We start from the raw sequence: 11,584 nt of genomic DNA, 5'->3' as shown, positions 1-11,584 counted from the left end.
CTCCTAAATCACTCGTACGCACAACTTAAGAACAAATCTGTGCGTACGAACGGTTCTTGCATGAGGCCCATTGTTAGGATTTAAAAATAACTGTAGAAGTGCTTTTTTTTTACTTTCTGCCTGTCTTGTTAACGTTTTTTTTTCTAAATTTTCAAAACATATGGCTTAGTCTTGAAATGTGTCCATTTTCAGTTATCAAAAAATAAATAAATAAATTAACAAGATAACATTTCTCTGCTGTCTGTAGGTCAATGAGGAAGAATCTTCCACAGAAGAAAGCGACCTGTCGGCCACACCAAACCAGCACAAACACCAGCCTCACAGTAAAACCCAAAAATCCAAGGCTCACAAAGAACCACCTTCTATGAGGGCTCCCGGTTTCCCTGGATTTCCCCCAGGCCCCCCTCCCATGTATAATTTCAGACAGGTAAGGAAACCAGTTTATTAGAGGACTTACTTCCTCAATCAAACAACTGGCTAATAATTAATATTTGTTTTATTATTGTGGTCACATTTTTAATCTGTCAGGTTACCTTTTCTCTGCATTGCGTAAAGTATAAACAGTAAATTGTTTACAGTGAGTGCAGTGAAAAGAGCCTATAAACAAAACCCCCCCAGAGTTGGCATTTATTGCAGAGATATCGGATTGCAATAAATTCAACTTGGATTTGTCTCAATCTTTCTTCCTGCCAGCTTTTTCTTGCCTATGATTTATTTTATCAGTTGTTGCTATAAAAAGAGGTGAAATATCTCAGGCTGCGCTTGTTTTAAACCAGATGAAATTTGCTGAAGAAAGTTCATAAAACTTCCCTTTTTAATACAAAGCTTTTAGATGCATTACTTGGATATAGTGGGATCAAAATGTTGACATGTTTTCTAACAGGGAGAAAGCAGGCAGTCTGGTGGACATGGACCCATGCCTCCTTCCTGGCCTCCCATGATGCCCTTTGGCCCACCTGTAAGTTTGAAAATACTGTCTTGTCACAAATGTTTACAGTTTCAGAAGACACCATAAACTGTTTTTACATTTAGACCTTAACATCATGTAAATGTTAAAAAGTGGTTAATATTTGCAGGTCAGGGATCAAAAGCTGATGTGTTCTAAAGAAACAAAATAGGGTTGTTCAGTGAAAGAATAAACTTGAAATTTTATAGGTGTTACAAAGAAGAAGCCTGCAGGAATAACCCATATTCACCACAGAAGAGTAAAATGCATTGATTTTATTGAATTTGTATTAAAAAGCAGAGGTGTCACACATATTCACAATTACTTCACTAGAAGTATAGATACTAAGGTTTAAAATACTTTTGTAGAAGTTGAATTATCAACTCAAAAGTGTAAAAGTACAGATTTTAAAACAACTTGAAGTTTAAAAGTTAATGTAATGTTAGGGGGAAAATCCATTAGGAATAAAAGCTTAAGCTGCACCACAGAGAGCTGTAGGGCACAACCCCACCTCTCTCAAAAAATTCTATAAGGTAATAATGACTATAAAATATAACAAAATGTTAACGTTGAAATATTTTGGATGGACTAGTCTACTTGTTTCAGCTGCAGATACATCTCTGCCACGGTCATCTTTATACTCTGCTGCATATGTCTGATATGTTCAGCTGGAGTGTGATGGATCCTAATAAGTGTCAGAATGGTATACATTTATACGTCTCATCCAACCACAGTTAAATTCACTCTATCGTGGAGGTACTTTATATCTGAATAAATTATTTTTTCTGAACATTGAGAAGCTGGAATAAAAACAAGCCTAAGTGAAATAGAATAAAAAGTACCTTTTGCATTTTTAAAGTGTCAGGAGTAGATGGTACATATCATTGCATAAAAATGTAAGAAGTGAAATTAAAAAGGTGGCTGAAAAATAATTATTCCAGCACAGTAGAAATAGAGTAGATTTTAAAACCTGTCATTCTAGGCTGTTAATTGACTACAAGTGTTACAGCTTCTGCGTCCTGATCAAGCTTTTCTCTGCCTCAGATGATCCCACCTCCTCCACCCTTGAGTCCAGACATGATGGATGACGAAGCCTTGGGTAGTGTGCTCATATCCTGGTACATGAGCGGATATCACACAGGATACTACCTGGTATGTCCACAGAGGCTCACTGCTTTAACATGCTTCATAACAGGGATGTAGCAAAGTACTAATTGATGAAAAGTCCTTTGAAGACAATAATGTCTCACTTTTTTTTCCTTCCCCCCCAGGGATTGAAACAAGGACGTAAAGAAGCTGGCAAGTGGGCGAAAATGCACCACAAATGAAATTAACTCATAAGTTACTTTGGTTCTTAAAAGAACCCAGAGCCAACAACTTTAATTTGTATGTATGTCTTTTCAATAAAAGTTTTGTATTCTTTGTAAATAGAATGAATAAATGCTGTCAAGACAAAACAGACTCAATGTTTTATTGATATTGCATTACATAAGAAACTTTTTTAATGAAAATATGCAGGATGGAAGCTTGTTGTTTCTGACTCTATTTAAAACTAAATATCCATTAAAGTAAAACAAGCTGGAGTGGTTTGTTTATTCAAAATAAAGTGACAAAATGTTCTGTTTGCATTTTCAAACCCTTCACTTGGTGAAAACCCTTCTGACAGTAATGGCAGCCTCGAACCTTTTTGGTAATAATCCTGCAAACTTGGCACATTTTTTTCCCTCCTGGATTATCTTTCATTTCTGGCAGGGACAAAAAAAATCAAGCCCAATCAAGCTGGAAGGCGAGCGTCGGCATCATTTAGGTTATTCCAAAGACACTTTACTGGGTTAAGGTTCAGACTTTGGCTGGGTCTGTTAAGCAGAAGATTTTGAAAGCCACTTGTGTCATTTCTTGGTTATATAAAGTATTTCAGACTTTTTTTTAAATAAACTCTCAGGATACTTGTAATGTTTTCACAACGAAAGTGGGATATTGGGTTCAGAACGATAAACAGCAAATAGTGTTTCAAATTTATTTAGATACTTTTCACATTCTGAAAAAAAAAGGTATTTTGATCAATTGATAAACTAAATAGTTTAATGGGAAACCACATGATTGTGCATGTCATGGGCTCAGTCATTTGTGGCTGTAATGGCAAATATTGTCCAGCAGAAGTCAGAATAGTGTAATAAATTCCCATTGTAACACAAAGCCTGTGAATAAATGAGACTTATTTTAAGCCATGCACAGTCACGGTGAAACACAAAAGGCTCTCCTCTTCCATCTCTCTTGACATGCTGGTGTGATTGCGAGCCAGACTTGAGTACAGTTTTAGTCCCCCCAGACGCGTCCCGCGCAGTAAATTTCGAGAATCGTTCCAGTTTTATGCTCTGCGTCCAAGCTCTCTGTTTTCCCCGAGGTGTCCCCTCATCTCCCAGCCCATACAGGAACCCATCCATCATAATGTTTTTCAACTCGCATCAGATGGCTTTATACTCCAGGGTGATAGCAGCTACAGATATTAAGCCATATTGAACTGAATGCACAGATTTGAGAAAAAAAAAAAAAGGACGATTAGAAAATTGGTGGGAAATCCTCGCTTAAAATGGCCTCAGCCAAAAACTTTCCTGTCTTAATTTAGGTTTTAGTGTGTTTGTTTCTCCTCCACTACTTCACCCCCCTTCATGCTCTGCAGTTCTGTAATGTTGGACTTTTAATAATGCAAGAACACAGAAGGAGGTAGCTCTGTGGCTGCTGATACTTTGTGCATGTTTATATTTAGAATCCAGAGAACCACATGTAATTACAGTGGGGAAGAGAAACACTCTTTCTGCTCAGCCTTTCATTCCACAGGAAAAAAAACAACTGAAAAAGGCCTAACAAATTCCCAGATTTCCTCGACTTTGCTGCCCACTTACACCCACTCCTCTGGTTTGAAACTGGCAGGCACTGGATCAGATCATGTATATGTTTGCGCGCTCCAGAGGAAACAAACATAATGGGTTTTTGTGTCAGGGATGTAACAGCATGATTGTACCCCCCCCCCCCACCTCCCTTTTTTTCCTTTGTTTTAGCATGTGATTTTTATTTATATTTTTCTCCAGCTGCTCCACAGTCATCGCTTTCTGAGTGAAGAGCGGTCCCCTTTGTATACCGACTGTGGCTGACATTTTATATAGCCCACTGTGACTGCCCATATTTACAGCTGCGTTTGATTCTCGTTGAAGCCAACACTTTTGTCTTTGTTGCTTTATGTAGGAATGTGTGTGGGGTGGGGGGAGGCAAAAAAATAGAGGGAGAGAGAAAAGTGTAGAAAAGGGAAAGATGTTAAAAGGAGAAAATGTAGTCTGTGGTGTTTACAAATAGAATATGCACTACACACACAAAAAGTGATAAGCAAAACCTATCTTTTCCCCACAGATGGGTTTAAAATCTGCCACGGCAAAGCCTGTGCGTAAACCAATTGCTTGCCTGACTCTGCAGCAAAACTAAAGCTGCCCAAAGGGCCCCCGGGTGGAACCCACGTGGAGTTTAAAGGGGGGGGGGTCTGACCTTGCTTGGGGAAAGCACTACTCCTCTGTGTGACTGTCTAGACCCCCTACTGACCACCGAGGCGTGAAGCGTGCAAACATAATCTGCATTTTGCATAGTCCTCTTCTAGGAAACAGACATGTGAGTGAGATCATGAGTTTCAGGGGGCCCTCAGCTATCTGCTCAACCTTCCCACATCAACGAAAATTCTGCTTTTATGTAAGCAACTTTGGGATTATTTGACAAATAGAGTTGTGCAAGCCTTTTTTTTTGCTGATATTTAAAGAGGCAGAGCACCAAGGCTTCCCTGAAACACCAGTCTACAGTAAGTGTTTATTGATGCAGGACAGAACTAATGTGAACTATTAGGCATAATTGTTAGGAGGTGTGTCTGCGCTCCGTCTGAAGTTGCTGGGAGGCTGTTTTCACATTCACAACGGCACTCCAGTCTGTTGAATAATGCTTTTGAAATCCTGCACTTTTTATTCTTTGTTTTTCAGTAGAATACCAGACCTTTAAAAAAAGAGTTAAAATGTCTCAAAAGTATGACAACTTGTCAGGTGTCAGGCTGTGGAATTTCAAAGCTTGTTGTCTTGCCCTCCACTGAAGCAGCTGTAAAAGTTGCAAACAGAAAGTAAATAACTGTGGTGTACATTTTTTATCAGCCTGCTGGTTTCCAGCTGAAATCCCACAGGCTTAGTTTGTTATTCCTGCCTTCAGGAAATCTTTGATCTTTTTTTTTTGAAAGTTGAAAATGCAGCTGATCAGTTTTGGGTTCATATGGTGGGTTAAATGAGAAATTATTTTTTTTGTCAAGTAATTGCTATCAGAACAGAATGTTCCAGCATTGCAGAAAACAAGTTTTCTTTTTAGTTTTTTTAAGGGGTTTTCCAAACATTTGAAAACACATTTCAGTTTATTTATCTGAGGGTCATATGAGCGATGTGAAAGATCCAGTTTCTTTTTCTTTCTGGTATGTATTCATAAATCCCCCCTCTGCCACTGAAGCTGACCTCAGTGCCAGCTGAATAAAATCTGACCTTTTAGAATTCCTGTCACAGTGGGTTCAGAAACGTTACAATGTCTCCACAAGTCGGGATTCACATTCCTGTTGGATCTCCATGCTCTGCTGAAGAAACGGCTCTGCAATGAGAGTAAAGCTAATTCCACCTGGTTTCCAACCCCTTAAACAGCATGCAGCACTGCTACTAAAGAAATAAACATTCTCAGATGCCAAACCAGGAGCAAATATTACAAAATATAGTATGAAAGTTAAATATGCCACATGCTTTTCTAAAACTATTTTAAAAAATTGTTCCTGTGTTTCTAAAATTCTAAACCTTAAAAAGTTTTATTTTACATCATTTTCACCACTCGTTCTAATGAGACTTATTTATTTTTTATTCTTATGTTTTCAAGTGGTCACAGGTCTGGTCTGAAGGCAGGTCAGTGTATAATGAAGCCGTGGGACTTGGCACTTGTCTTGCTGAAATAATCAACCCACTCCCTGCAGACAGTCCAGATGGCAGCAAAGGTTTCTGTATCGGTGTAAATAAATCCACTGGTGATACTGGTGCTTTCACAGATGTGCAAATTATTTACGTCCCGTGCAATAATGAACCATCATCGTGAGCGATGGCTTTTGAACGAAGCACAAACAACGCGGCAGATGGCTCTTCTCAGTAGAACAGCATTTCAGTTTTAGTGGATGTATGAGGACAACTTTACACTTTGTCACAGTCTGTCAGTCATTATGTTACCAATTCATTCATTCATTTAGTCATTCTACATGGCGTTGCATACATCAGTATTCCTGAAGCCATGCAGTGGTGACTTAAAACTCGTAACTTTTTTAAAATAGATTTCTGTGGGCAGCATGGTGATTTGGTGGTTAGCACTGTTACCTCACAGAAAGAAGGTCCTGGGTTTGAGCTCTGGGATTGTGTGTTTGTGCGGGTTTCCTCCCACAGTCCAAAAATATGCATGTTTAAGCTGCCTTCAGGCCCAGGTCTCCCTCAAAAAGAAAAACTGTTATCACAATAGGATTTACCTGGTTGAATAAAGTTTAAAAACTATGATTTGTAATACAGTATAATATTGGAGGAGGGCAAGGTTTTATGTGACCCATCACATCAAATGAAGAAGTAAGTCGCAAAGTTGTATGTGGATAAATAGGCCGTTATAATGCATTGGTTAAAACATTTGAAGGAATTACATTTTATCAAAAAATAATGAATGAATACATCATCTGGATCGTTTAAAGGATATATATCATGCTTTTAATCTTTTCTGTTCACATGTAAATCATTCTGTTGGGGTAAAGTGGAACTGCAATGCTTTGGTCTAAAATTCTCCTTATTGTAACTCCACAAGCCCCTCTTTCACTTATGAGGTGTGTGTTAGATTAACTCCTTTTGATGCTGTCTCTTTAAATCCAAATGAGGCACTTCACACCCCGCCCCCCTCCAACTTCCAGATCTGCCCGTTCCAGTTTGAGAGAGGGATTTACAACTGTAGCACTGCAGAACAGTTTTATTTACAAATTACCGTAACAGTTCAGAAACGTCATAGAAAATAGGAAAAACTTGAAAAATATGACCCAAACAGAACACAACAATGTCTTTGCAGTTCCAGGAGAAATTACGTTCAACTTTTCTAGAGACTCTCAGAACACAATAAAATGCATTTAACAGCTAAAAAGTGGATTTTTTGTATAATATGTCTTCTGTAAATAAAATATCTGAAACATATTCTTAAAAATATCTTAAGCTCTTTTGAGCAGTAGCTACAAATAACATGATTTTGAGCAGAATAAAACTATTTTTGTCATTTTTCCCTGAAAGCTTTCCAGCTGATAAATCTTAATATCCAACAATTGTGGTTTCCTCTATAAAATGACATGAAAAATTCCTAATAGTAAAATCTATTTAGACCAAATATCAATGTGTTGTCCTGATTAACAAGACAAATCAAGGCATATCTCTGGAACTGCTCATGATATCTGGATGATCCAAAAATGTAGCTTCAAAAGCAGGAATCTGAAAATGTGCTGAGGTCACTTTCATCAAATTTGACTTAATTCTCATGAGGATCACTCAGTGATGGGTCATACTGTATCTATAGGATAAATACATACGTAACCCTTTCAAGATCTGATCATGCAATAAAGTGAGAAGCCCTTAACAACTACCCTATAGTGCTCAACAGGTAGACTGACAGGCACAGGCAGACTAAACCAGTACACACACAGGGAGGATTTTAGTGCCCCAGTCATTCCTGCTGAGTGTCTCTCATTAACAAGGCTGCAGAAAGGCAGATTATTGCTGTTGTAAATCTCTGCCGTTCATCACCGGCAGAGGTCTCCAGATGAAGGACAGCAAAGTTGGGTGTCAGCTGCGCGCCACATGGAGCGTCACCGCGTCACTTGAACGCACTCAGGTCAGGACTTCAGTTCAGAGAAATGGGACTCAGCTGTGAAGAAAGACCCCTGCTCTTCTCCTCCAAGCGAGGAAACTTGTCGAAGTTTGGAGAAACGCGATCATTAGTCTTGTTTCTGTCGAAATAGGCTAATCTGTTGGGAGTATTTTTGGTCCGCTGCTGTGCCCGTCTGGGAACTTTTTGAAGCAGCTCCTCCCTTATGCGCTCTTTATTTTAATATTATTCTTGCTGCCTAGGGCCATCTGTTCCGAGAAAAAAAAAGTTTTTCGAGAAAATAAATGAGAAGAAGATGTTTTGCCGAAATGAAAAGGCGCGAGCCACGGTTGCCCGGGGCTCTGCTCTGGAGATGGAGATCCGCCGGGGGAAGTTCAGAAGGAACGAGTTCCAGGACGCACCAACATCACAGGTAGTCCGAAACACACCATAACGTCTATGTTTACAGCTGGGACTGTGTTTTCTCTCCCAATCTGTGTGGTACACTTTATCTGTTCTGAGGGTTTACATGTGTTTGCCCTGCGCTGTGTTTTAATTAAATTAGGCTACACCAGGAAACCTTTAAGCTCCCAAATGCGCCAAACCACTTCTCCAACTTTACTAATTGTTCTCACAGGAGCTTATGAGCTGTCTTGTTACCTGATTTATCTTTAAAGCCATCCACTTTTTTTTACAAGTGATATAAATTCACCCAGATTCTTCAAACCACCTGTTTGATCATTTTGACCTGCTTTCATGTTTCACTTCTGACTGCAGGCTGTTGGCCAGTCACACACATGGGGTGCCAAGTGTAAAATAAAATGTAAAAAAAAAAAAATAAAAATAAAATTAAAAATGGCACTAATACTTTTTTTCATTATTCAGCTCACTTTCTGAGTGTTAAAAATCCATTACTTATTGTTATTTATTATGCAGTTATTACATTTTACTTGTCTTTGCAAACTTTTAAATTGAAATGTTAAATGTTATGTCTAAATGTTAAAGCTTCAATTTAAATATAAAAGTTCAATGTAAAAGTTGTGCTTAAGGTTGAAATTTACATTTGGTGTGCGACTAATGTTGTGATGTCATCATCCTGAGACAAAACGCTTGTAGCTAATACTGCTAACGATGCTAACACTTTCCCTACAAGACGTCAAACATTTTAGACGATTTAAATTGAACATTTAGTACAAAATTAGTAAAATGTAAGAACAGTGAACTAAATTATAAAATATTGGTTAAAAAATGTTTTAACTATTTTTACACTCAGAAAGTGAGCTGTAATGAAAGTGTGTTGGTTACTTTTTTTATTTTATTTTATTTTTTTTACACTTGATGCCCCATACAGGGATGTTTCAAAATCTACATCCTAAAGTTCAGATCTGAGTCAAACCTCATGTATTTATTTCTCTCAGCTGCTTCTTTTATCATTTTACAAACACCCCTCCCTTCTCTGCAAAGATATTAATGTCAGCATCTGCTTCATATTAGCCACTGTTTGTCAGCAGCCCAGAAGTGACTTCCAGTTTAACCTCTAATTATTTTTGCTTGCAGTCCACTTTAATCCTGCTTTTGGGATGACAGTGCCCCTGCTCATTTTACTTTCTCTCAGAGTCACACACCACCTTGTGAGTTCTCATTTTGGTTGATTTTAGTGATTCATTTTATACTTTTTTTTTTTAAGTTTTGTAAGTGATTTTCTTAGACACAGGGGAGAGTGACAATTAATTAAAGCGATGGTTGGATGGATGCGTAAAAAATGGTAATGGTGCATTATGGACCACGATACTGAGTATTGATTCTACGTCTCCTCCTCCTCCTGGAATGGCTCTTTTTGTAGTCCATGAAGTCACTGGATAGGTCTGAGCAGACACTCTTAGATTATGTTGTTTATAATTTATGTCACAGGAAAACCCACCTCCAGCTAACCCTCCTGGGAGGTCAGGCTCACTCCATCGTATTGATCTGCTGTCAGAACAGACAGATGGAGGGTCTGAAGAGCTCATACCTGCCAAACAGGTCCACACATGTTGTCACGCACGACCCCATCAGTGGAGGTGCAGTTCAGTCTAATTTATCAGGCAGAAAGGAACGTGGTGTTTATTTTTCCACTGATGTGTCTTTTGACAGCCGAATGAAGCAATGTTCCTCAGAAGTGTTGTAAGAGAGATGAATCATTTTTAAGGTGGTATGTGAATGAATGAATGCTGGTTCAGAATTCACACTATTGTTTTTCTGTTTAATTTTTTCCATAATTTTTTTTATCTATCTACTTCTGCATATTTGCTTTTTTAGCCATTCATAAATTAATCCATTTAGCTCATTCAGCAGATGTTTGCTATGAGTTTTGGGCTGTGAAACTTTTATACTTTTCAAAATATATCACTTTATTTTGAAATATTTTCCCACAGAAATGCATTAATATAGCTTCAGTTTCTTAAAACAATATCCTTTTTTAAAATCTGCTTCAGCGAACTCGCTTTGATGTTGTCTTGTTTTGCTTGTTTTAGCTTCTGGCTAGCTATTGGCTCCATAGCTGTTATTTTGCCAACTTTTTAGCTTTAACTCAGTTTCAGCAGCACATTTCAGTCATACAGCACTCAGCATGTTCACACAAAATGGTAATTCTCTAGTTAGCTATTAAAATAAATTTCTGTTGATTCATCCATTCTGCTAATTTTACTTTTTAGACTTTGTCACTTCCCCCATTTGTTTTCTATAAGAGATATCTATAAGGATAAAGACTTCTCTCTTCTTTCACGACAATAACAATATTCACTTCCTTACCTCTGTAAATTGCTCTAAGCTGGTTCACATACAGGATTAGGTTGTGTCTCTGACTTTGTTGCCAATGTTAATGATCGTCTTTCAGGGACGGAGGACTTTCCTCTTGTTCTGCACATCCGGTCTCTCTCAGTGCTACACTGGAACCAGTGTGTGGCATTTCAATGAGGAGCTGTGAAAGCACCTTATAGTCACTCTGCCAGGGAATAACCTCTTTGTGTTTCAGCCCCTTAATTAGCCTCTAAATGTGTGTTACTAAGATGAATTTAGCATGTCATTGCTCCTAATCAGCATATTGGCTAAGAAAATGCATAGTGTATGCATTATCATTATTTAAATCATTTAAAGTATGTGATTGGTAAAAAAAAAAAAAAAAAAAGCCACTTGTTTTATCTCTTCTCCCCCTGCCAAACACTGAATTTTGCACCTGCACCTCTGAAGGCAAACAAATGCAGGATCATGATTGAGATTAGCTCCTATAGTTTGAAGCTTTAGAGACTTCTGTGAATTGTATGTCTTCGAACAACAAACAGTAAGGTAAACAACAGACGAAGCAGTTTGAGGTATTTACAGGCATCTATTGTAACATTTTACCAGTGCAGAGTGTTGCACGGAAACAAAGCCGCCTTTTGTTTCTTTGCTTTCCCTTGTGATCTCCTTAGGTCCAGTGCTAAAACTTTTTGCTGCGTGTGCATCACAGATTGATAGGATGATATGGTTTAGAGGCTGTAAAAATGCTGTGCACGCTTGCAGTGTTTGGTTCAAAAAAGGTTTTGTGTTGTTCCTTTGCTTGCTGCTCTCAGTATGGACACAGAACACATCTGCTTTCTACATCCATCCCTTTGGATCCACAAGGACACTGTTGGTGTGTGTTAAAACTTGTGTTCTGTCTCCATCCGCACCGGATCAGGGATGGTCCGCTCT

General features: G+C 38.3%; 1 protein-coding gene across 1 annotated transcript in view; it reads left to right on the top strand.

Moving 5' to 3' along the window:
- Positions 1-2,405, top strand: part of smn1 (survival of motor neuron 1, telomeric) — a 5,260-nt gene extending 2,855 nt beyond the window's left edge. Inside the window, exons 5-8 of the mRNA XM_014012538.1 lie at positions 248-427; positions 884-958; positions 1,991-2,098; positions 2,218-2,405. Of these exons, the coding sequence (XP_013867992.1) occupies positions 248-427; positions 884-958; positions 1,991-2,098; positions 2,218-2,274 (420 nt within the window). The 3' untranslated portion in view covers positions 2,275-2,405. The remainder of the gene's footprint in view (positions 1-247; positions 428-883; positions 959-1,990; positions 2,099-2,217) is intronic.
- Positions 2,406-11,584: the final 9,179 nt, after the last annotated feature.

This window comes from Austrofundulus limnaeus, unplaced genomic scaffold (assembly GCF_001266775.1).
Source record: "Austrofundulus limnaeus strain Quisiro unplaced genomic scaffold, Austrofundulus_limnaeus-1.0 Scaffold92, whole genome shotgun sequence".
Classification (NCBI taxonomy): Eukaryota; Metazoa; Chordata; class Actinopteri; order Cyprinodontiformes; family Rivulidae; genus Austrofundulus; species Austrofundulus limnaeus.
Note: the sequence above shows the minus strand (reverse complement) of the source record. Positions and strands in the feature narration are given on the sequence as shown.